This window comes from Antrostomus carolinensis, unplaced genomic scaffold, assembly GCF_000700745.2.
Source record: "Antrostomus carolinensis isolate BGI_N321 unplaced genomic scaffold, ASM70074v2 scaffold43378, whole genome shotgun sequence".
In the NCBI taxonomy this organism is placed as follows: domain Eukaryota; kingdom Metazoa; phylum Chordata; class Aves; order Caprimulgiformes; family Caprimulgidae; genus Antrostomus; species Antrostomus carolinensis.
In genome coordinates, this window is record NW_010334436.1 from 1 (window position 1) to 27654 (window position 27654).

Genomic DNA, 27654 nt, shown 5'->3' on the forward strand with positions numbered 1-27654 from the left:
GGAGGTGGGGCGCTGCTGTTCAGATTTTGTTGGTTGAACTGGCTGTAGGAAGCTGAAGATTGTCCTGAAGTTGTCTGAGTAAAGAGGGGTCCGCTAGCTGGCTGCTGACTGCCAGGCTGAAGGGGCGGTGCTGCCGGGTAGAAGTTCCGGTGTGTTTCCCTCTGGGGTGTTCCAACTTGAGGTGACTGTGGGTGATGAGGTCTGTATGGAGATCCCAACTGCTGCGAGTGAGGCTTTGGTGAAAGATAACCATGCTGCACAGGTGCGTGAGGGGTAGAGGACTTCGGGGGGTTTTCTACGTGAGGTGAAGGTGGACAATGCAGCTTCAAAGGTGCAGAAGGCAACTTCTGTGAATGTGGGAGTTGCTCAGCAGAACTGCGCAGATGCGACTGAGATGGATGAGTTTTTGAAAGTGCTTGGACGTTGTTTGTCAGCTGTTTTTGCTGCAGCTCGGATTTCGGGTGATTCGCACATTCGGCCTCGGGTGCGTTAGCGGCGGTTTCCCAGTGCGGATCCGGTTTTGTGGGCGTTTTCCCAAGTGACTGCGTTGAAACAACAGGACTCGGTGACGAGGGCTAGAATGAAAAGAAAGTAAGTCAGTGCAGAGCACTCAAAATACTCAACTACACGTGCATTAGAAAAATAATTAGAAAATAATTTCTCAGAATACTGTTCTCTTCCCCCAGTGGTGAAAAAAAGTGCTGAGGCACAGGATATGTATTTGGTATTAGAAAAACAGCGACAACAGAAAGCTTAAACTTTGCAAGCTGCTGTTTTTAGCGAGTATACATCACTCATTCTTCAAAGTCAAAGACCAGCAAGTGTATTTAAAGTAGTAACGGAAACATGACCCATCAGGTCAACGTCAGAATCTATTTGTTCAAGTTTTATATACAAGTCTGAAAGAAATAATTCCAGAGAAGACCATTTACAAAAATAAAACCATTTTTAGAGTGATTTAATATTTTAAAACTGGCATAGTGCAAGCAAACAGACTAAACCTTACAACCTGAATTACTCCATTTAATACCGTACAGGCAGCTACCAACATCCTTCTCCTTATCAGTGCCTCTAACGACAACCAGAGCCAAACCCCGGCATGGCAAGAGCAAACTCCTGTTACGGTGAGAAGTACGTAAATCATGTGACTACTGTCAGCTCTGACTGCCAGTTCTTCAGCATTCACCCTGCAGAACTGTGGTGATACTGAATCCACTGATACAACCTCTTCTGTGTCTACAGAAGGCAAGATCATATATGAATAGGTAAAGCTACTAAAAGAACAGAATATAAACCGACTTTTAGCATGTATGGACTACCACAGATATTCTTACAAACGTTACCCATGTTAAATTACTGCACAGAAGGGTCACACACACACACACACATTTATCTGAGAAGTAAATGATGAGATTCACTTTTTATTTAAGATAAATCCGAGATCCATGTACGCATTCGCATGCACATTATACAACACACACATGCAGACCCACGTGCTCCTGCGAACACTGTGCATTACCTTGCTTGCTTTTGACGGACTCTTACAAGTCTTTTGTGAAGTATCTGGGGACACACATTCAGAAGCTGGCTCTGGATTTTCAGGATCAGGTTCTACAGACATAAAGCAGAGAAAAATATGAGAGTGTGAAAACCAAGTCTTTTGCAAAGATCGCTAAGCACTTCATATGTGATTTTAAAAGAGCCATTAAAGTTGTTGTAAGAGACTATTCAGTATGTCAAGCGTCATACAAGGTCATCTGCTTACTGACCTTCCATAAATTCAGTGAAAGAAGGGACCTTAAGTTGCAACTGGGAAATGAGATTTGAATGAGATGAAGGTGGAGACTGAACATGAGACGGTGAGCATGGGCTACAAGGTGATTCTCCCCCTACAGACGAAGCAGACCCAAACAGAACATTAGAACGGTTACGGACTGCCACGGGGGACTGGTTAGATTTATCTACCTTCGATGTGATAAGTCAACTCACCACTGTCCTTGTCTTTCCTATGATCACTGAGAAGTAGAGCTCGCTGATAACTTCGTTCTCTCACTTGTTCCACAGAGGTTGATGCAGTCCTGGAAGAGAGAAGCACAGTCTAAAATTAAAGAGGATGTTCTCCCATGGACCAAATTCAGGACAATGTATTTGCAAATACTGTGTCAGAGGAAGTTCACAGTGTTGACTGCTCGCAAGAACCAGATAATTGTCTGTACATAAGGAATATGATTTGCTAAGTATTTTGTTACCTATTTTCTCCCACTTTAAATACAGCAATTTCCTGCAACCTTGTTACTTTACAAGAACTGCCAATTCCTCTTAATATGGAAAGATCATCTGTAGATCGGTGGGGTTTTTGCTTTTTCTAAACAGTCAATAACTACACTTGAAAAAATAAAGATTGCAGGTATTGCTTCATATTCTCCCTTTGTAGAAAACTGTCTTCCCAAGCTGGAAGTAGTTTGGGTTTTTTTGCTTTTGTGGTTTTCTTGGGAATGGTTTTTGTTTGTTTTTAAGAATTTGCTCTTTAATAGTGGATCTGTAGTTGTCAAGACTGCACAACTACAAATAAATCTGTTCATGCTTCTACGCTTAACTTGCCAGACAGCGGGTATGAAATGACAGTCCCATTTTCTCCCTTATTATCAGTTACATCTGACAACCACAACCTGATCAAGAAGAACGTAAGTGACAGCACTCTTCCAAAACTCAGTTTTTCTTTCAGGCAAGACCATGCGGCGTTACTTTACAATACTGTCGTACTGAAATAAATTTTGGTGCTGTCTGAAGGCTCACTGCAAAAACTTACTAATAAGTCATTCCCTGTTTAGCCTGTTTCCACATTCTTTGCTTACGATATAGTGCACTGGTTTCTGCGTAGTGAACTTACAGCCCCTTCCCAGTGAACCTCTGAAGACTGCACTTATGTCCTCCCTTCTACAAAAGCGTTCTATTCTGGAAGAGCTGGAGCATCCGAGCAGAAGGATGCTTGCCTCCTCAGCCCACCCTCATCCCCAACACTGTTAGGCCTTCACTACAGCATAGAGAATAGCTGCAGGGTTCATTCTGTGCTAGTCACATTTTGGAGAGAGCGTCACAAGGGTACCAACCATCCACCTTAAGGCTACCAAAAACACAGTGGAAAGTGTTGTGCAACATTTACACAGACTGAAGTCATTGTATCTCATCCCCCTTCACACTGTATCTCCCCCCAGGATTTCTGGTTGTTGGAGTATCTGGCATGGCAGCCAACAAAGCATATGGTCTGCACACAGGGGAACCATTTAATGATCATGAACAACGATGCAAGTATCACCACACGCTCTACCTGAGCAGGAGGAGCCGTTAGGCAGCCTGCATGCAGCCTGCACGCTGCAATTAAGCAACAGCAACCACCACAAACACATTCCAGTCAGATCACTGAGAAACAGACTTCCTAAAGTCTTCTAGAAGCTTTTGCTGATCAACACAGATCACTCTCCTGTTCTGCTCCTCTTCCCTACAGTACTTTTGGAAAGGTCTTAAGATTTAAGATGAAAAATACTCTCTTCAGACCACAGACGAAGCAGTGGAGATACGATGACATGAGTTCAGAGCCAAGGCCTGCTGCTCTCTCCTCCACACACCTTCGCAAGCACACACAGCCCAACTTGTGCAATGGAGGCAGGAGCACGCCTACTCACCGATGCCAGTTTCTACAGATTCACAAGTATACCTGTGCAATTTTATAATCTGCAAAACTAGGCAACTTGTCTTGCTCAAACCAATACCAATTTGGCTCTTGGAAAACAAAAAAAAACCCAAAGCAGAATGAAAATAAGGGAACCACTACTAACATTTATGAAGTATCTGCTGTATTTCTGAGGAAAGAGGTAAGACAACTCTTCACTAGGGCTTCCAACCAGTAATGTGCAACTGCAGCCTTATCAATGAAAACTAGATTTCAAATAGAAAAGACTTACAATTAAGTAAATAATTATTCAGCACTTTACTCCTACGTTATTGTGGCTTACCACTGAACTTCTGGTTCGTTCTTCTCACTGGAGGAAGATTCCTTAATCGCGCAGTTGTTGCCAACGTCTTCTGGAGCTGCGTTACAAACAGCAGCGGGCAGTGGCAAAGGCAGGCTGGCAGCGTTCTCAGGTTGCTCCCCGTTTTCACCACTGTTGTTATACCCATCGTTAGCACCATTGTTACTACTTGTATTTCCTCCACCAGCAGTATGAGGAGATACAGTAACCAGGGGGAAGTTTTCTGTCTTCGAGCCACTTTTTCTAGCTTCGCGTTGCCTCTTGCGGTATTCTAATAAGGATACCTAGAAAGAGAAGAAAAAACCCAAAACAAACATTAGAAGGGAAGTTTCCTTGTTTCTTTCCTCATGGTTTTGATTAAATGTATTCTTTCAGTAAGACACACCATTTACTTGGTTCTAAAAGAAAACGGGGACAGATTAACTGAAGATATTTTGCCCCATGTGCAGTAAAATTACAGAGTACTGAGCTACTAACGACTGTAAGGATGATGTAAAAAAGCCTTCTGCCCTGAGAGCAGCAACAGGTTCACTGCTGAAGTCAAACTGTAGGTTGAGGCTACAAGGAACTCAGATTTTCCTGGAACTGCCACATTAGGAAGAGTATATTGACGTAGTAAAGCAAATTTTAAGAGATGTCACATCCTGCTCTCAGTCTGCCTGCCTCCTATGAGGAACTGCACCATGCTTCTGCTTCATTCTACTGCACCTATCAAAGGATTCTCTTCAGCTCTTCCTACATTTTTCTTCAGATACAGAATTCGCAACTTAAACTTTTGCTTTCCCAGCTTATTTGGAATTTCTGTCTTTACTGTGCTCTAAAAGAGACTGATTAAGAACTTATTTAAAAGCTAAATTCCAAGTGAAGTTTATTACTGAAAACAATGACCCACAAAGGGAAAAGTGGTTTCTACTTTATATATAAAATCACTATGCAGAAGCTTCCATAGAACAGAAAACAATTCAAATGTTCAGTAAGTTACCTTCAGTGAGAAAAATAAGTTTTCAGTATGTTTTCGCTATGTATCTTCATGATTTGAAGCAGAAAGCTGAAATATTGACCTTCAGACCTACTTTACTGAATAATAACACTAGTTTGGTGGAAACTACATTTAATGTCTTTAAATCTTTTCTATTTATCAACAACCTACTCTGAACCATACAGCATTCAAAACAATTAATAAAATGCAATAATGAAAAAAATCCACCTTTAACTGACTTAGTCCTCAATAAATTGGACACCCATTTCTACACAGAGAGAAAAACCAAGGCAGCCTGCTTCGTTGGCAGTCCTGGGGTTTTCTGTTTGTTTGCTTTCAAACAGATCTACCTATTAAAGACTCATCTATATGTCAGGGTAAGACCAGTTACAAATATTTTTCATAAAAGAAAGTTTAGGTTAAGAACTGCTCTTGCTTTCAATTTGTATTATTTCCATGTCACATGACTGGGATCCTTTGAAGAAAACTGCTCTAAAGAAAGCTGGTATGTTAAGAATGGATGGAACCTATGCAGTGTGGCCACTACGTACAGGATCGTATTGAAACAGGATGAATTTGTACAGTGGTGAAAGGAAACAGAGGAGCAAATGCTCACAGAAATGCTCTATTCTTTCAGGGGTACAGATACCATTTCCTCTGGCTGTTTCTTTAAACTAAGACCTTTAGACAGTTATTCTGGGGAGGGGGTGTCAAGGGGAAGCCACATCTTTTTTCATTTGGGGATTAGTGCAGCACAAGCCCTCAGCAGTAACAACCTGGAAGAATCTTTGTCAGCAAGGAAGGAGGGTTACTAAAGCACTTTAAGTTGCTGGTATTTGAAAATAAATTAATTTAACCTTCAAACGAATAAGAATGTGAAGCTACAGAAATTCTGGCTTCTTTGAGGTTTTTTTGGCCTTGCCAAAAGAGCAGGGCTACAGTAACATGTGGTATCTATAAAATTCTTAGGGTCAGGACCAGGTAAGAACAGAGCTCCTACCATCTTGCTTCAGTTATGACACAGTCAAAGTAAACAAAAATCCAGTTCTGACAGAGAACTTCTGAAGGACAAATCATGAATGCTCCCTGGCAGGATGCCCCAGAGCACAGGGGAGGAGGTGTGTACAGGGAGGTGTGATGGGACCAAAAAACCCCAAAAATGCATTGTGCATGCATGCACACATACAGAAGATGCCCCACCCCCTGATCATTACTCCCATAAAGAAAATAAATCTCATCTTTCAAACAAGAAAGGTTACTACAGTCTGTTACGACACAGAACTGGCAAGCTGGTGCATTGGAGACTCCACGTCTGACAGCCTTTCTGCAAGGAGCAGAGGGAGCCTGACCTCACAGCAAAGTGCAGGGACAGTTACACAGAGTAACCTCCCATTCTGGTTCAAGTTGCCCATGACCACACACAACTTACCTACAAAAACTGTTCCTAGAGAGCAGCAAATTTAGATTGTGCTTATTTTTCAAAACCAGTATTTTTTAAAGAAGAAATTAAGCCAAGAAAAAGACTGCTTGGAACTAAGGATTTTTGTGTAGTTCTAACAGTGAAACCAAGATACCTTAAGTATATAAAAATGGGAATTTTTAAGTCTCAGTGTCATAAATCTTTTAGTGTAATTTCTAGCAGTAATTCATAACAAATATTCACACTATATGATCTATATGATGCTAGTATATATTCTAAGTAACAGAACATTGTAATACTTAGTGGCATAAGCAATCATTTTCCAACCTGAAAAGCAATTATTTATTGAGCAATTAATTTAAAACTCTCATGAAGCAAAAGTGCATTTGTATCTATTACTTGGAAAAAATAAATACACTAATGGCTGTATGCAGCTTTACTCTTTGCTCTTCATTATTTCCCCTGAATAATGTCTACTATGCTGTACTACCTAAAGATGAGCCATCAGATGTTTTTTATTGTATTATGGTTCCTTCTGTTATAAAAATTTACTTAGCAGACTAAGTAAGACAGACCAAGTGGTTCTTAAAGTTATAACCTTTTTCTTTTGTGGAGGATTCTGGGGTGTGCAATTTCCATCCATCAAGTTGTCGTTATTGACAGTCCTTCCAAAGCCAGATGCAATTCCATCTTCTGAAGTACAAAAAACAGATGCTTCCATGAACATGCCTCTAGCATCGTCTTGAATCAGGCACTTTGACTCGCTTATTCTGAATCCACCTCCTACCTCCAACTGATGTGAAGGGGTCAAGTCCCTCAAATTAGAATTCATTGAGAAATTTACACCTGTCCTGTCGGGACTTTTTACCCAGGAAGAATAAATTGTGCCCCGTCCACAATGAGCAGTTTCTAATTGGCTGTTTGAATCAGTCCTATCATGTGTGGGGGCTTCCAGGTTTTTATGCAGTGCACTTTGCTCAATTACTTCGAGTCCCAGCTGGAGGTCTGACACAGATTCCATTTCTCCAGTGCACTGCCGTGGGACATCAGTCCTATTCCTTGGACTGGAGTATCCAATAGTCTTTATTTCTTGCAGGCCCATTTCTGTCAGGTTGGAATTTCTGAAAGAATTCAGTGCTAGAATCGATGCTCTGTCGTATCCCTGCGTGAAGAAAAAGCATGTCAATTCTTTTTCCACACTCCAACAGAACTGCAACTACTCTGACATCCAGTTATGCCTTTACGTGGGATTAGAGGCCTCCCAGTACCATGGCTTTACCTAACAAACAGTTCTATAGCCAGACACTTATTTCTACCATCACCACGTATTAGGTACAAACATTTTAATAAAATGCACGTTAACCACTGTGAAAATAAACTTTAAATGCCAGGTTTTACTTATGATTGCCAGAGGAAGGGGAGGAGCGGGTCCCTGGCCAGGAAGTTATAAAGCACCTGCTTCAACTCAACATAAAAGAGATCCTTGGTGTCAAAACATTTATTTCAAGAAAAAGAAATAAAAATAAAATTTTTTCTGAGACACTTTTGAATTTTGAGGCAATATTAAAACCACTATTCTCTAAAGGGGTAGAAAGTGTCCCATGTTATACAAACTTCTTTTGTACTTCTTTAAACTGTATTAATCATGAAAAACCCAGCACACATTCATGGCTGGAAGTAGCTTTTCTAATCCAACAGGTTTTAAGGTTTTAATTAGTCTTTTAAAAATTATTTGTATTACAAAGCAAAAATTCGTAAGTAAAACCTCTCTTTTTGAGTCAGATAAACATTAAAACATTCAATTACAATAATTTAGAAATAACTGTTAAATTCAGTCAATAGCTATGACTGTATGAAAAGACTGGTGTATTACAAAATCTGTTAAGATTTTGACCAAAAAAAAAAAAAAAAAAAAAATAAAAATCCATACACTTAACTCCCAGAGGAAAAAATTAGATCATTCGTTTACACAACTCACCAGAAGTGAAATTCTCCATTAGTATAACCTGCTAAACCATTTTTTGTAACTTATTTTTACCAATTCCTTTTAGGTACCATTAAGTTTAAAGTTCAACAGTAACTTCACAGTTTAAAGTACACCTTTATGCAAACCATGTAGTTGTGACATCAAATATGAGCCCCCCCCTTGCTGTGGAACATCTCCTCACCCCCCCTCCGAGGCAGAAGGATCTCTGAGGGAGCTGTCATGCCACGCTGCCCCGCGAGCAGCCTGGCCACCCGCACGTGTTCCCACAGTAGGACACATCCATCCCCCAGGCTGGGAGTGCCTGGGCACACTCCAACAGCACTTGCTGCACCTGAACTAACCCACCTAAACCCATTTATTACCTTTCTGCTCTGCTCTCTCACTCTGAGCATAGTTAGGCTCAACAGAAACAATTAAGAGATGCTGTTAACAAGGCAAAATGTTAATTTAAACTGCAGTCTGAAAAGCACAAGTGTTGATTTTTCTGTTCTTATCTATAAATTGCAGTAGTTACTCTTTTCCATGACAGCCATCAGGATTTTTAAGTGATACAGAAAAAAGAGGAGAAACCAGTTTAAAACAGAAAATGAAATAGTGAAGTGGAAATATACAGTGATAAGCAAATAAAACCTGTAGGGAAGTTACCCCTTACATTCCAGGAAACTTGCAATGGCTGGTGAAAAGCATTTACTAAGAATGGTGCAGCCATAAGGTGAATCAAGGTATCATTTGCAGTTTTTGGCAAATATTCTTACCTCTTGACTGTAAGCTCGCCTTTTTATTTCTGGGGAACTGTCAGGTGAGGAAATATTCTAAATAAATAAGAAGAAATTGCAAGTTAATTTATTTCTTTTGCCTGGAGAAACACAGAACACCCCCTTGTAGCAGCAGTACAATGGCAATTTACACTAGAATGTCTGAACACACTGAAATTCACTGTAAATCTCACCTCAAAGTGCATGGTATTTCCATGTATACATGGAGTTATAGGAGTAACTGGTGAATATATGGGTTTGTAACCATTTCTACAAGCTTCATCTTCTGTTTTTACCCTAGGAGGAGTAGCAAACAATGACGGCTCGGAGGCAGCGACGTCAGCATGAGTTGGTGTGGCATAGGGGGAAGGAGTAGGTGTGGAGGTTTCTGAGAATGCAGACTCCAACAGCTGATACAGTCTTCGTTTTTTTAGTGGTGTGGTTAGATCTGTGTGTTGAAATTAGGAAAAAAGCTAGAAGAGATCTATACGTAGTAATCACAGTTGTTTAAGTACTTGATGTAATGAAATTATGAACTCCACATTAAAAAATTAGTAAGATTACAAAAATCTCTTAAGAGTAGGCTTCCTGAAAAATAAACTCTTAGAGCCTAGAGATGTATCTGTGACTGAAATTTGTGTGCTAGGATGATGAGAAGGAGTGTCTATGTTTACAGAAAAATGAAAGTCAACTTCCATGCATTTTTAAGACTGTTCAGCTAAAAAGTGGCAATTCCAAGTTCAGGATGGTACACAAAAATCATCCAATACATTCCATATTACAGAAGTGCGTTTAGTTTTCAGCACATTCCCATTTTGTATTATGCCTACAAGACTACACAGCTTTTCCTCTGTGTGCAACACAGGCCCACTGAATTCAAAAGGAATTCTGAATATACAGAACAGCATGAGAAATGAATTTATAACCTAGCCTCTTAAAACTCAGTCAAAAACATTAGTCTCTTGTTGACTGTAAACACTATGAGGTACAGTGGTTACTTATCTAGTATCAATTATACATTAAAGGGTGAAAAAATCCCAACCACTATGCACCTAAGCATTTCTTTCGAAGAAAGTATCAGAAAACAGTGCAAATACCCCTGGAATTGTCAATAACTCATCACTTTAAAAAACACTGTCCTCCATTTAATGACTTTGACACAGGTCTAATCTACCATATTAGTAAAAGCTTCACCTGTTAAGGAACAGCTGTCATTCAGTAACAAAGGGCTTTTGTTTTCACCATTGATGGCTGGACTTCTCGATCTCTCTTGTGATGGTGAATTAAATCTATCAATCATTGTTGAATTTTCTTCTTCCAAAGCCTGCTTCAACCAACGCTGTAACAAAACAAGTTCAAATCAGTGACTTAACAGTTCAATGACAAGCTTTTCAAAACACCTTACACATGACAGAACTGGTTTGCCAACCAACTTTTTTTCTGCCTGAACTCATGACAGCAAATGAAGACTTATTTTTAATTAATACGGGATAGGGAAACACAACGAAGCGAATCATTACCTTCTTACAAGAGCCAGTAATGTTTTCCACAGGTTCTTTTTTCCTCCTCTTTTCTGAAAGGAATGGTGAAGTAAAACGAATATAGTGCTTTGGAGTAGAATATACATGTGGACTGTAAGTGAGACCTGGTAAAGAATTCAGCTGAGTAGCCAGAACTTCAGGGTCGGTAGTTATGCGTAGAGGCCTTTCTGATAGACTGTCTGTAGGCTTCCCTGTTTTATCACTCTTTTCACTTAACCATTCACTGACCAAGTGCTAGACAGAGAGAGAGAAAAAGAATTAGTGTTTTTTGAGCGTTTTTATCAGTGGCTTTTAGAAATTTTTTAGTTTAATTATTCACCTAGTCAACTGTTCCACAAACCAGAAAACTGTTACTTTCCAGGCTGCAAGTTTAAGAATACACAGGGCAAGAATGAGGACAGTTTTAGTGAAGTAACAGGGACAGCAGAAAGATCAGTAAAGATTTGCTCTACATACCAAAGTTCTGGGGGTTCTGCTTTTTGGGTTTTGGTGGGTTTTTTGGTTTATTTTCGGTAAGCCAACATTTAGTTCTTTGCTATTTAATTCTCACTGAACGTACTATACAAGTGCCCAGATCAGCTGTACTTACGACGCAAATTTAGTAACAGAATTCCAAGACAAATTTTAAACTCGTGCCTCAGCACCTAAGCTGAGGGGAAATCGTGTAATGTTAATAGAACAAAGTTAAATAAACTCCTCATCAGATTTCTGTACTGTCAGGACTGTGCTTCAGTCAACATGTCAGGCAGATGCCTTAAACATTCTCCACTATTGTAGTTAATGTATTAAGTTACAACACATTTACTAAGGTACACTTGTCAAAAAAGGGTATTCTTTCCTAGCTAGGTCAGTGCTTTTGAAAAACATGCTAGTGGATTTTGGTTCCTACTAACAGATAAACTAACCTCCTAAATTCCACAATGGTTCAAAGTCAAGGACATGCAAAAATATCATATTAATAATATTTAGTATGCTATTAAGACTTTAAAACAGATTATCTTAATATATTTCATATTAAGTTGCTCATCTTTTACAAACCTATTTATATGTATTCATTTTTAAAGCAGGGCTTTCTCCTCACTGAGAGTATGCTGGGTACAATGCAATGAGACATTTCAGACATTCATCCTTAATACTATGACACAAAGAAATGCAGTAACATTCAGACTTGTTAGATAACTTCCTTCTTTTTTGCTATGCAACATGCAAAAAAAAAGAAAGATTTTAGTCTCCCCTCTGACAAGAATTTAATAGTGATGCAATGAGCAGTGTTACAGGATGACTCATCAGGTGCCTTTTGGGGAAAAAAATAAGGTAAGTATGTTCGGGGATTTAAGATAAAACCATCTTGTGATTGTTACTGTTCATTTGAGAAGTTTCAACCTTTGACTTCCTTCCCTTCACCAAATAAAATTTCCAGAACTTGTAAAGCATACTAAAATAGTCACCTTTTAATGCAGTCTATAGAATTTTAAAGCAGAAAGTTTTATTGTTTTATTCACTCTTGCAGATTTAAGATTTTTTTTTTAGTGTCTTTAAATATGGTGGCATTTATTCAAGCTTTTTGCAATGCAGTTCAACAAAAAAATTTAAAAACAAAGCACTGAAGAGAGTAAAGAATCTTCCCTCCAAAGTACCTCCCTTGGAAAACATTTGTTCCAAAATTGTTCTGAAAGATTTATTTTTGAAAGTCTCTTAAAATCCAAAATAACTTCAACCAATGGACGTTAAGAGATTAAAAAAGCATGTGTAATTACATTACCAGTGAGCAGTGATTTTTAAAGAAGTCAACTTCTTTTAAAAAAAATACATATAGTATTACCAGTGAGCAGTGATTTTTAAAGAAGTAAGTCAACTTCTTTTAAAAAAAATACATATAGTTGCATACTGATGCAGCAGTCTATAATTTTTTAACACTCTTTAATGTCCCTGCTCTTCTCCCCATCCCCTAACAGACATACCTTCTTTGTTTTAGGATACTTAGTAGGGCATTTATTAAGTGCTGGAGCTTCCGTTTCAGTAACCATTTCTGTAACAACAGTTTCTGTTTCAGGCTCAGCTACCAGTGCAGCATTCTCAGTTTCATTATGTTGTGAAGTCACTTCCACATCAGGAGAAGATGGCTGGATATCCGAACACATGCTGACGGTTCTGTGTCGTCTGCGTTGCTGTCCAATGTGAGTTCTGCTCCGTGAGAAGCTTTTTCTCTGTTTAGCTCTATTAACTTTGGCTGGGGTAGGCTTGGTGGCAGTTTCTTCTTTTGCTGGTTCCTGGTACAAAATAGAAGTCGAGTAAGCAGATCCCACACACAGGTAAAGCTACTTATCATTCTTGAAACAAAATGTCAGTTCCCCCTTCTTTTATATGTCCAAAAGCATCTCATTTTTGTTGTTAGAACTAAAATACTTGAGAGATAATATTTCTATCCTTCTCCAAGGCAAACTACAAGATCTCCTGCGTTTTCCTCCCAAGCACCTGCTACATCATTGGCAGAGTGTTCACACACACCAGTTGCTGGGCAGATCACCACAGATTTGTTAAGAACTGCCACACCACATTCACTGATCCATAAGCTAGAAATCAGCTGCTTACATCATGATGGCCTTCAGTACAATATTGTTTTTGTAATTCATAGTTTAGTAAGTAAGTGTTTAGCATTGTCACAAAAGGTACTTAACAGCATGCTGACAGAAATTATCCAGGAGAACCACCTGAACTGAGAATCTGTAGGAGTATTTGCAAGGTACCAGAAGAAGCAGCATACCAACACCCACCAACAACAGAGTAAAAAATAGTTTATGAAACGTTATGTATCATCTGCAAGAACTCAGAACAAAATATGCTGTGATAACTCTTTTCCTTTAAAAGAAAATGATTATAATCTGTTCCTGAATAACACACTGAAGAAGCAAGTTGTCCTCCACTGGTTATAGAGGGTGCCTAAGGAAAGCCACCTCCTGTGGCTAAAGTCAGCATTGGTAAACACCTTCTATCCTGAACTTCAATGAGAGACTGAACTATCCAGCTCGTGTGTGCACATTTGCATAAACTAATGTCACTGAAATTCCTCAGAAATGAATTCTATACATTAGAAAAAAAATCAGGAGCTAACATAATATAATGTCAAAGAACTATAAAGTTTTTGGTCAAATATATCTTTGAGTTCAGAGTTAAAAAAAAATTTCACACATCTTAAAGTGCAGCTCAACATCCAAACCAATAAAACATGTCATGTTAAAATAAAGTTCCAGATAACTACCTGAACAAATTCAGCGTCATTGAGAATCTGTGCTTCCTTGCATTCCGATTTAACCTCAGTTTTTGCCGTGCTGATTCTTTCCAAAGCCTGTTCTCTTCTTTTTTCTCTTTTTTCTAGTCTGGCAAAAGCTTGCAGGATAGCTTCCATTTTCCGTTCTTCTCTTGTCTGATGGATTTAATGATAATCATGATCAAGTTTCAGTCATAATCTCATATATAAATACACAAATATTTTTTTTTTAAGTACTTTAGAACATGTTCAGTGTACATTGACATGGAGACCAATTTCAGCAGAAGCACAGAGGAAAGAGAGATGTTACAATGCCTGCAATTATTACAGACTTCTCAAGAAAGGCCTGCATTCACACTGACCCTGACAAACAAGAATAGAGTCCTGCTCTGGATTTAAGAACTTGCTAAAAATAGTGATTTACCAGTAAATCACTGGCCTATAAGCCTAAAAAGAATACATAGCTCTGAGACGCTTACTTGCATGTGTAATATTTAAAAACAATGAAACACTAATGACCAGAAAGACAGGAAACACTAATACATCCATGAAATAACAACAGAAAGCTCCATTGCCCTCTGACCCAATTTTCCAAATGTCACAAACTACATCAATACATATAATCAATATCTGAGAATCACTATTTATTTCAAAAGATGATAACATCAGGCCACACAGAGAAGCTAAATGTGCCTGTCAGTAATGCAGGTCCTACTGCTGTACAGATCCCTTAACCAGCACAGAGCTCTGCTTAAGACAATACAGAGGTGCCAGAATTGGGGGCTTCTATTACAAACTTCTTTTTCTTTTTTTTTTTAAAATAAATGCCTGCAGCTCAGCAGTGCACTGACAGCAACAACTTGTTTATATCAAGGAAAGAATACTTGCAAATATATTGCTCATATGAGTGAATGAGGAACCCAATTTTGTTTTACTCTGTTTGCTTGGTAAAATATAGGCAAACTTTCAGTTATTTGCAATCCCTGTAATGGAGCTAGAGTAATAATTACATCTCTAAGTACTACAACAACTCTGCTGTAACTAAGTTTCACAGACAGCTTTGCTTTAGTAAGAATAAAAATATAAAGTACCAAAAGAAAAAAAAAAAAGCAGCCAGCTCATCCTCTGAAGTCAAACCAATACATTGGTGTTTGATGAGACTCGTTCCTCAAAAGCACGACAAGACATTGTGGTATGTTAATATCAGAGCTCATGCTGCCAGTTCTTCAGATTTTGTATTAAATATACTTTTACTTGAGCAGATTTTGCTTTCTGATGTCTAATAAACACAAGTGTCATCGATTCTGCTATGGACAGAGTTGTAGGAAATACTGACCAAAAACAATGCATATCCCACCCCCCTTTATTTTTTTTTTAAGGTCTAGGCAGATGCAGACAGTTTTGGTGCCACCACGATCTCCACTTATCAGTCATTCCATGAGCACAAACGACAAAGTGAAAGTTTCAAATAATAGTATTTCATTATACAACGTGGCCAAGATTTTGATGTAACTACTAATTTTAACTATCTCATATTTTGAATGCCTAACAAAAAAAAAGCACATTTTAACATCCTATGTTTTGTAACACTGTTCTACCAACCTCTGAAAATCAGGATTTCTGAGGTTTTGTAAGTTGGGAACTCAAAAAAATAATTAGTCAGGCAAAAATCCTGGCTCCCAATACTATCTGTAGAAGTGGCCATTACAAATAACATGCAGTAATAAAGAGCAAAGAAAATAAAATCTAGGTTATTTCCACAATGCCTTTTTTAAAGGCAATAAAAAAATTATATACATTTGAAGACAAAAGCAGGTTTTTATCGAAAGCAATGATCAAGCCAGATTAAATGTACTCAAATAGCAAGCCTTGCATTTTAAACTGAAGTTCATGTAATAATCTGACTTCATATATACTCAGATTCTACAAGCCTACAAAAAGGCAGCAATCAGCATGGGAAGAGCAGGTGTCACTAAGCCTTAGCAACAGCTTTAGGCAGCTACTTGCTTCCCAACTTACCATCTTCCTTTTCCTTTCTGCAATCTGCTCCTCTGATTCCATTTCTACTTCATTGCTAATGGGAGTTTTTTCTTCTATATCATCAATAAAATCTGGCTCCTGAAAGATGGAAATGACTGCTTTACAGAAGCTCTACTACTCTTGTAAACTAGGGAAAACTAAAAGCTACACAGAACTTGGAATCCTCAGATCACTACATCAGAAGTAACCAAACCAATAAATCAATCCATAAATGTGAAAAACCCTAATACCCACTTGTACCTTTGTATAAACCTGTAAATATAATCACCTGACTAGTTATTTTCCATTCTGAGCTTAGACATATCTGTATCTTTTTTCTTCAGCATACTGATCTTACTGAAATTTTGGGGTTCCATCCCCACTCTCCCACCCCGCCAAAAAAAAAAAAAAAAAAAAAAAAAAAAAAAACCAAAAAACCAACAACACCCCCACCCACAAAAAAATACCCCTTGACAAACAAAGAAAAAAATCATAATTAAATCTCCAAACCAATAAAAACTTTTGGGCACTAACACTGGCCAATGATTTAGCCACTTTAGAATCAGTTAAAGAACTAGAAGCTTTACATTCCACAACCATTAAAAAAAACCCCATTCATATTAGTGAAACAGAATGAACGTCCAAAGAGGTGTTAACAAGCAATTACACAGAAGTTTTTCCTCAGCTCAAAAGTATATTCTATTTAAGTCAGTTTCCATTTAAATTCTTATTATAGACTGTAGTGACAGTGCCATACCATGAGGAAACCCAAGAGTTAGCTAACTAATAATGTTTTTCTGTTTTTAAAAACAAAAACCAAAAACCAACACAACCATGAAACAGCAGCTTTGAAAAGTGTTCACTAGTCCTACGTGCAATTTCACTTTTACATAAAAGACTAAACAAAGTTTTTTTTAACATCTGTCTTAGAAGCACTTTGACACTTTCCTACCCACTTTCTTTACCTTAGCATTAACTTTTTTCCTGGGGTGAAATATTCATTAATTGACTGTCTTCTATGTTTAGATACACGTTTTAACAGCTCTACTCTTCTCACAATTCCTATTGTTTTAAGTTCAGTTTTGAAAAACAGTAAGAGTTCTCCTGTGACTGTTCTACATACGCACTGTATATCACATTAAAAGCTCAGGATAAGGTTCCAAATACCAGTTATCACTTGTTAAAAACAAAACACAAAACAAAACAAAAAAATCACTCAAGATTAGAAAGTTCAAATGTTGTTTCTCTGGAGATCATAATTTTTAAGAGTCACATGCCATGCCTTCTGGATGTCCAAGCATTAGCTACTAACACCCCAGAACAATTTGATCATTTTATGAAAACTGGGGGTCACCACGCTCATTTTTACCTTATTTCTTCCACTCCTAAGTGATGTTAAAAGAACTAGGAAATTACTCCATCCCAGAATAACCCTTTTTTTTTTTGCTGCCTCTAAACCATCATCATAAACCATCAAAAAAGGAAAAAAAAATGTACCACCATCACCCCCAAAAAGAAAAAATAGATAGTTACTAAGGTAACCATCTGCTCAATAGCTGCTCTGCAAAATTAAGATAATAATTAATCTGATGGACCTTTCCCACTAGTTCTTTCAAACTGACATATTAAAAGAAAGACTAATTTAAAATTTACTATCATGTTATATTACCAGGTAGCTTTACCATACTATCCATTTATCATCCAGTATTTAGCTTCAAAACACACCTTTGTCCTCCCAACTCCCACGACTCTATTTAAAAGAGCTGCAGAGAACCCTAATATTCTGGGTTGAAGTTTTATTTGTTATAGAAGCAGGGCTACTTATTGCTATGTTTAAAATACTAAGTAACATATGCAACTAAGCAAAAGACACTTTGGGATGGTCTCAGAGCTCCTGAAAGCATGACAAGAGGCTTTCATATTAGAGATCCAAAGAAATTCAGAGGAAAAAATGTATAGTTAAAACTGGTATGGGAACCAACGTATCTTTAAATACAACCAAAAATTAAGAAAACTGAGAACAATATAAAAAATTCTAAATGGCTTATCCATCATTATGATTTTTGATAAGTCTCCATACCCCTTTTCAGTGACTTGTTAAAATTCCTTTAGTAACAAAAGGAGAGTAATTGTGTTTAAAAGTTTTTCTTTCTGATCATCTTTGTGTTAATACCTGATTATTAGAAATGGACAGCCTGAGGGGAGAGAGCTTCCTCTGTTTGTTATCAGCAATCTTCATTTTGGCGGTTGCTCCTTCGCAGTCCAATGTGATGTTCTGATTTTGAGTCTCCTTTTCTCTTGAAACATCTTTCTCTTTCTTTCCCTTTTTCCTTCTGGTTTCATATCCAGTATTGATGTTTTCTGTAGGCTCAGAACGTCTGAGAACTGGACATTCAGGATTTTCTTTGAGGCAAGCACAATCCACTTTGTATTTACTAGAAGTAATTAAATGCAAGAAGGTGTATTTTGATTAGGCTGTACAGCAATTAGACTTTTCAATACTAAATCACACAAGCTGGTAACATTTCACATTAAACATCTGCTATGATGCAATCTAACCATATTAAAAGCAGCTAACTCAAGTTTTCAACGAGATATACAATACTGCTATAATTAAAAAAATCTCATCTACTCGTTAACAGAATTTGTGTTTGCCACATGGAATTCTTTAAAATTAAAGGTTAGTATTTGCTTAGAAGACATTTAAGACCTGAGTATATCCTGGGTGGAAATATAACCACCATATTAAAGAAATTTAAATTAACAGACACATGGAAGGCAGAGAGTTCTAAGACAGCAGACACAATTTACAGAACAAGCACACTGGAAAGAACTCAGCTATTTTGTACAATTTAAAGTTCCACTTGGATGCACGGGAACTGTAATTCAAACACATTTGAATTACACAGGCTGTCAACTGCAGGTACTAAACACAACTACTACATACTTTTAAAAGGATAAATAACAAAACCCAAAAAACCTACCAACCAGGCAATTTCTCAGGTTGTCTTGATGTGAGGGGCGTAGGAGTATGTCTACAACACTTAACAGTGCAAGGTATCTTGAACTAGTCTGAACCCAAGTTGATGAATGCAGGTAGTACTCTCTGGACATAACTAGTTCAGGTCCAGAAGCAGCGAGGGCACATCTGCACAGCACTGCGCCCAAGCCGACTTATGAGCAGACCACAGAAGAGTTATTACCCTGGTATAGCAAAACATGAAACAGCTGGACTGCTTCTGGACCTGACCAAGCGCACACACAGCAACAGGCTCTTCAGTGCTTCAGTTTCTAAGGTTAGTATTAGCCTAAGTGTTCCTGCACTATGTACCTACACCCTAGAACATTCCCTACTGGCCAACAGAAATCGTTACTAGATTATATCACTCAAAGGCCTTATTTTGCCATCAGATTTCAAAGAACTGTTTGAATAACAGTTCCTACATATGTGAATGGAACTTAACCAATAATTTCCTTTACCATTTCAAAACAATGCTCACAGATAATGGCAACAGTTTATTAGACCTCTTCCCAGTTTATCAAAGGAGCAGCAGTTATATTCAGGAAAATGTGTAATAGGTTATAGAATCTAAGGCACTGAGCATTCAGTGTATTTGAACATTCCTAATCACATACTAAACAAACACGATTTATACCTGAATTCCACAGACACTGTCTTCCCGAAGTTATACTACAGAGGCACTCTGAAATAAGTAAGTCATTACCGAATAGTTCTAGATCTTCTTCTGTCTACTCTCCCCATACTATGGCACACCTATATACAATAAATTTTCATAGTACTTCATTCATATTCATCTAAGTTAGTATCTTTTCCACATCATTTTAACTGCAATATTGCTGAAATTGGCAACAGATAAGCAGTATTGAAAATACAGAAGAAACCCTGCCCATACACACTGTTCATTGGAAATTTAGTGCTTAAGGAGCCCCGTGTTATTACAGCATGAAAGAGTCAATGATATAAAAACAAAGTCACTCTGAATCACAATGTAACTTAATAAACATAAGATGCATTTTAGAACAGCATGCTCAAATACTTACCAATTTCCATAATCAAAATCAAATGCTATAGTAATCTCTGCTCCTTTTGGAATGTTATGGATGGAGTAAATATAAAGATGAATTGTTCCATCTTCAATTACATGCCTCACCTATATTCAAGAGAACATTATTATAATTAATTAGTTTGGTTCTTTAAATCCCCCCCCCCCTTTTTTTTTTCCCATTCAAAAAAAACCAAAACAACTGTATAGAAATTGTAGGGATTGCTCAAATTATCAGTTGGGAAACTCAAAGAAAAGGGGACTTCTAAGTAAATAAAAACTAATTTAACTTTATGTATATAGTCACCTCTGCATTTGGTGTACATGAGCGCCTGATGAATCGAGCTTCGTTTCCAAAAGTCCTTGCATCAACACACATTTCTAGCCCATGGAATTTGGAATAAAACAAAACAAATGGGTATGGCCTGAAAAAAAGATACAAAGAAAACCAGAGTTTTATCATTTTTAAAGTTGCTAAATATCACTTATTCTTCACATTAGTTAGCTTTTTAACATGATGTTTGGCAAGACAGACTATACATGTGGTTTAATCTGAGAGTGCTGTGTTTGTATTTAAGCTTCATAATTCTAACTGGCACATTCTCCAAATGTCTTCTCCAAATATTGGGAGTTACAGCCCTGAATGTAATTCTTCTGCATAGGATCTAAAGGGAACAACAGTAATAGGGCAAGCACCAGACATGGAAGACACAAGGTTAAGATTCTTCATCTTTCTTATTATGGCAGGTCCTAAAATGAAACTCAGGCAGAAATGCGGGTGCTTCAGAATAATTTTTTAAAAACCCCAAAACAACAGAATAAAGTAACACCTGCACATCCCTACCCAACACCTGCAGCATCACTAGCACCTAATCCTCCTGAAGAAAGGGGGCATCCAAATACTTTATCAAGACATGCTTTAAGTTCTGCTATTACAAGTGCCAGGGAATCCTTCCATCTTTACTGAGCAAAAGCTCTGTGTTCCCTCTCCCTCAACAGGCCTCTTGCAATTTCCCAAGTAGGTGTCTGTGCAATTAACGGCCGCGCTGAAAATGATCCACAGGATGAAGGAAGCAGCCACACATTGCTCAGTAACTTAGCCAACTAGAGAACTCTGGCAATAAAATGGCCCCAAGGTGACCTGTGTCCAACTCCATTCTCAGCCTGATGGACTTAAAATCTATTTCTCTCACAAAAGAGAATGTTTTTGCCATTACCTTCTGAATTATTTTAGGATGGTAGAACCTGCCAATCTCTGGTTTAAGGTGCACAACTACCCAACTGAGAAAGCAGGAATCCTGTAATCAGGGAAGAACAAAGAAAGAGGAAACTAACTCCTGAACAGATCTGTAAGGATATCTGGAATACAAGGGGGAGACCAGATTCCAGCTGCAATTATTTTTAATCAGACAACAGTAAATTCAAGACATTGCTGGTAAATAAGACCCACTTGTACCTTAGGCAAGAGTTTAGCAAAACACCATTTTTATTAAAACATTTGGAATAAACAAACCTTTTAAAGAAATATCCATTAGCTTCAAATTGCTCTCTCAGCATGAACTTTCCTCTGTATTCAATAATAAGTGCATCAGGAGGCAAGTCTTTGGCAGCTTTTAAAATTTTCTTGTTTTTTTGCACATGACTCTGTAAAGACATAAATTAATTCATGAAATATCATTTCATGATCATTTTCTACTATTTTTCTATTATTATTAACAACAGATTACACTTTTACAACTACTACACAATTCTATATGAACTAAACATTCTTTTTTGTAATTAAACCTCCAGATCAATTTGATCAAACTGTCCTGTTCCCCTACCAATGCAACTAGTCATGAATTTAGACTCAAGGAATGCTTTAGTTCTAGTTCTCCAGTATAGAGTTGAAACCCAACATATTAATATTCTCACAATTCAAGAACTATAACCCTTACTACACTTAACTCTCACCACTACTAGGATGAACTGCTGCATTGTTTAGCGTAACACTTTCAAAAGGCTTCAATTCCTTCAAACAAAACAAAGCACGCAGACATTAACGGAAGTTCACGATTCATTCAAGGAAAAGCAAAACAGGAAAATAACAAAATAATAATTAAAAAATCCTGAGAGAGCTTCCAAATTGATTTTCATATCTTTAGATGGAAGGATGGTTTTTAATTAAAAACCAATACATACCCTGACAATTAGTGAACTCATAACTGTCATCACCAATCAAAAAGGAGGCAGCCTCTATGTAGGCAAAAGGCTCTGTAAGCAGGGATAGTCCTCTAAGGAGGGTGTCCCATATGCCATGATGGTCTTTGAGGAAAAGAAGCAAAGATGCTTCCATTAATCTGCTACAGCAACTACTCCTTGAGATTTCTACTACAAAATGCTAAGGTCTGTTTCATGGCTCTGATTTTAATCTGGTAAGTAACTGATGTTAAGCATAGAAAAAGACATTGTAAAATTTCTTCATAAATTAAAAATTGCAGGACCACAACAGTAAAAAAAAATAAAAATAAATAAATCTCTATCAGAGTATCACCTACCATCAGAAACATCCTTCATGAACTAGTAAATGAAGTTCTATCTGAACACTTACCATACCTTAAGAAAAATGTGGACAAGTAACACATAAGGGGGGGGGGGGGGGGGAAAAAAAATCAATTTCAATGCTTCTATCTACTCTGAGCCCTCCTGACATTCCTCACAGAGCTGAGAAACAGCAAAGTTTACTGCGATATGTCCACCACAAAAGACACTCTAAGAACAATCCAATATTCAGGTTCAGACTAACACCTTAGCTATTTTTATGAGAACTGATATAGAAGTGCAAGCATTACCAGGGGTGATACAGGATGTATAAAAATCATGGCACAAAAAAGCATGCAATAACAAAACATGGCACAGCTCATTACCTCTACTGGAGGTTTGAAAATCAGATTGCTGGTGCTGACTTCTTTTTTGTCATTTCCATTGCCTAATCTCAGAGCTATTTTTTGTGCCTCCCTCTGGACACCCTCACTGTACTGGTTATTATTTGCTTCTTCGTAACGATCCATCCATGCCTTGATTTTAGTTTCCCATCCAAAGTTCGAACTGTCAGTAGGATCAATCTCTGGAGCTGAGCCCTAAAAGTTAAAATAAATGACCAAATACTGTAAGGTAAGAAAAAAGATCTTAAAATAAAAAAATCAAGTCTACAACAAGATACAAAATGAAGGGCAAAGTATGTGTCACTGATTTAAGGTTTGGGGTTTTTTTAGGAAGTCCAGTATAAAATTCTGCATTACTTAAAAGCTGAATTCATTCATAGCATTACATTTGTCCTTATAGGAATTTTATAATTTCATAAATATCACCCAAGTTTAGGAATACATTCCTCCTTCAACAGGGATTCTAGCTTTTAGTGGGATGAGAATGGGGACTGACACTGTTTCCTCCCATAACTGCACTGCATCATGAACCTGTAAGTGCATGAGTTGGAGGGTCAGATCTCCCTGCCTACTCAACTTTTGTGAACAGATGCAAATATGAAGAACTCCAGCTTCCATACTATCATACACAGATTTGATTTTCCCCTTTCAACTTCAAGGGTCATGCTGTATCTTTTTTCCACTTTAGTTCTTACTAAACTTTACTAATCCTACATCTACTACATTAAGGTTGTGACTCTAACGTTACAGGCATTGCACAAATCATTTTTCTCCCCTTATCTGCTCCTCACTAAACAGTTTTTTTTCTTCTGCGGTGCTTCAGATGCTTTCACTTTTAAAGAAAGTGCTATTGTACCTCCAGACCTCACAAGCAGCAGCCAGGCTGCAGCCAACCAATGCTCCTTACGGACAGCAGCAGCCAACCAACGTTCCCTTTTCTATCCACCTGAGCAGAGACACTATTAAACATTAATAAAACAGCAAGTCGTTCAGCAATTCAATTTACCTGTTTACATTTCTTTTGTGTATCAAGATAACCATAAACAGCATTAAAAAAGGTGTGATGCTAAGAAATCCATGAAAAAACACAATGGAACCTTACAGACACCATATTCAAAAAGCACAAAATAGAGATTTTCTTCCACAATTCTGTCTTCACTATTCACAAATCACATCGTATACATTTGAAGTGTAAATTGTATCCCACTTGTTTTTATAGGTCCCAAGGATGAATAAACTATGAAAAATACCTAGTTTTCACACCATGCATATTTTTCTCAGAAAATTTAAAGAATGCTTAACACTTAAATCTTACAAAGCAGACATCCCAACACAATTCCTTAAACTATGCCAGCACTAGTGAGTAGAGTCCCACCAGATTAATACATGGAGGTATGACAGAGTAGAACCACTAGTTTAGCTTTCAAATGCAATATAGCCATTTCATTCTTTTGCTGCTTAGAGCTATAAAAAGCTGGAGCTACTAGGTTCAAATGAGGTGAGCACTCAACTTTACTCCCTTGCATAGCACAAACAAGGCCTAATTCCTCCACTGGCTCTTGAAAACCAAGTGTTCTCAGAATAAAAATGTACACTATACTATTTCGGTTAACTTTCCAAGACATAAAAGATGTAGTGCTTGTATCGTAATTTGAAATTACTATGATGCTTAAACAGTACATTAGTTATCAAGAGTATTTTAGTGCTTAATGTACAGCATAAATTGCACTCTTGATGCTTCATATTGAGTAATGTACAATTAAGGCTTAAAACAAAACCCCCACAAAATCGCAATACCTTTACTCGTGAAGATTTCCTGGATCCTTCTCGAAATGCCTGAAACAAAATTAGGTATTTATATTCTTTGGAGGAAATACAAAATCTCTCAAGTAATTCAAAATCTAATAATGAATTCAGAGCTTTTCAATGTGGACCATTCTCAACAAAACATGCAAGACGAGGACAACAGAACAAACTATGTTGAAATCTCAAGACAACAGGTCACAGCTCACAAATATTTAAAAAAAATTCAGCATTCCAAGCTAAGTGCATCCTGGATGTCAGAGCTAGTCCTCCAGGTGCCCTTACCCTTCTCCCATATTACAACATAACTCTCTAGAATTTCAGAATTCAAGGTAAAGTAACTGAAAAGTCACTTATGGAACACCCTGTACTTATCAGGCAAACCTGTAAATTGCTCACATACCTCACTACACTATTTGTGGAAAGAGTGGAGGGGAAAGCAGGTGTTAGATGTCCTATAATGTTAACTTCTGAAAGAAGTTTGTCATTCTACAACAAAATTTCATTCTTTAAATCATTTCATACAATGTTGGGAGGTAACAGAAGAATATACAGTAGTAAATTTATATTTGGAACTGTTCATTCAAAAGGAAACCTTTTATTCAGTATTTCCAAAGAGCTATCAGTAACTAATTCTGACTTCAAGTTTTAAAAGACAAAATTCTCATCCAAGCTGTGAAACTGAACTGCAGAAAATAAGTTGTTAGATTAGGAAATGCCATGTACTTTACTTCTTCACATGTACTGACATCTTTAGCTGAACAGTATCATGTCAATATCCTGTTTACCAAAGTAGTTTAGTAGGTAACTGTCTGAAAGCACACTTCCAGGCAATTTAATCTCAAATAGATTGACCTGAAGTCACATTAGGACAACTGTTAGCAAACGTTTCTGAATTAAAACAGCCACAACTGAAGACCTTCAGACACAAAATTCTTCTTAGGGTATCCAAAACTTGTTCTGTCCCATCTCTAACTCTATCAAGTGGTCCAGTAAATGCAATTCCTCCTTACAAATTATACCTCAGTTACAAAATTGAATTTTCATAGCTAATACTTATTAAAGGAAGAGGTAGGAAAGACTGTATCACCTACTGCACAGTACTAAATTTCAAGCTAAACCTAGGTAGTACAATATTATTAGTAACAATAGACTGATTTTTTAAAACCAGTGTCTCTTGGTAAAAAGTCACATAACTATAGTTTATAATACAGAGTTATAAAAAGAGAAATTGCATTCACTTACTTTTTTACATTTTGCTATGTTCTGTTCTTTCTCTCCACTTTTTTTCCTTTTCTTATCACTGACTTTTGTAACTCTTGTAGCAGTTAAAGTAATTGTAGTTGGTGTATGTTGAAAAGCAGTATACAGTTCTACAGGAACCTCATCACCGCTCTCTGTTGCGCTGGTATCCCCATCTTTAAAACAAAGAACATTCTGTAAACGATCAAATACTGTAGAAAGAACATTCATTAGTTACTCTACAGCTGCTTTCAAAAAAACAAAAGTGCATACTGACAAATGCTTCAAGCACTCGCATGCAAAATTCACCAACAGTTGCAACAGCGTGAAAATGAATGACCAATGAGAAGCTGGTAATTAACAGATGTTTGTAATGCCAAGTAAGAAAAAGATACCAGATTAATTGCATTCTTTTAATGGAATTATATTATCATATTCCATTATAAGCAAAATTAGAATCAGAAAAAAATGGGAAAAAAATTATTTGTTAACTCATTCCCTTGCATATAGGTTTTACTTGTAATATGGCTTCAGGATTCTCTCAATGACTGTATTCTAGAGGGAATAAAATTAATGACTGCCCAGCACTTCTTGTGAAGCCCTGTTAATCAGTCATGTGTAAGTCATAATCAACTATTTCAGCTGCAATTTGCAGTACTCAAGTCCCTTTTTCATGGTAAATATGTCAATTTAGCCAAAAGAGCCTTCTCTCCTCAAAATCCCCTAACAAGAACATTCTCTGCTCAGGAAAGAGAAAAGGGAAGACTATTTTACTTGTTAAAACAAGATCACACACGAACTGACAGATATATTTTCTTTGTGCTATGCACCCGCAGACCTAAAAGCCAAAGTCTGAAATTTAGCATACATCAGCATATATGTCAGACAAATACATTTCCTGACCTGAAACAGGATTACCCTAGTTCTGTCAAGATGAAAGGCTGCGAAGTATAGGGAGGATTGGAAGGGAGATGGTGCACATAGATAGGAGACTGCTGTTCACCTGTGCTTGGTAGAGGCTTCTTGGATTTTAGCAGCTTTTCCAAATATTCCGCCTTCAGTAAATATACTTCACACTAAGCAAGACTTTTTCTGAAACTGCACAGAAGCAGGCTTTACAAACACTTAATCTGAGAGCAGAGGAAACATTCCTTCTGAGCTCAGAAGGATGTTGCCTTAATCAGCGCACTCAGTCCTAATTCTTGAAACCTTCTTTACTAAATAAAGAACTCCAGCTACTGGTTACTCTGGATTTTTCTTGTTCACAACATTCCTTAACAGGATTCTTCTATATGTAGTAAGCAATCCAATTTTACCATCTTGGTTGTTCTTTTGAACAATTTATTAGGCACATAATTATACTTTATGTATTAGGAGATGATGATGTTTTCTGAATTTGTTTACATCTCTGCTGTGACTATTTTCTGAACTAGCATAAAAAATACACATAGAAAGAAGAAATATCTACTCAAATAAGAATGAACAGCAGAATAACCAGTGATTGAGAAATTAAAACCGAAGGCCCTCTTGAAACTGTCAGTGTTTGCAGCCCATATGCTAGTGCCTACAGAACCATTATGTCACAGCCAAACACCTCTCCCCCTGCCCCACCCTCCCCCCA

At 37.4% G+C, this 27654-nt stretch overlaps 1 protein-coding gene across 1 annotated transcript; it reads right to left on the reverse strand.

Moving 5' to 3' along the window:
• Window positions 1-5: 5 nt before the first annotated feature.
• KMT2E (lysine methyltransferase 2E (inactive)) lies at window positions 6-26264 on the reverse strand (the record flags this gene model as incomplete). The annotated part of the gene is made up of 19 exons (XM_010174220.2): window positions 26037-26264; window positions 24786-24824; window positions 22971-23183; window positions 21578-21708; window positions 20372-20489; window positions 20063-20172; window positions 18174-18435; window positions 16001-16099; window positions 13973-14137; window positions 12675-12983; window positions 10693-10947; window positions 10367-10511; window positions 9367-9620; window positions 9173-9229; window positions 7029-7592; window positions 4014-4315; window positions 1990-2078; window positions 1520-1611; window positions 6-575 (listed from the first exon to the last, which is right to left on the reverse strand). Coding segments are annotated over exons 1-19 (4002 nt in total), but the record flags the coding sequence as incomplete, so codon positions are not given.
• Window positions 26265-27654: the final 1390 nt, after the last annotated feature.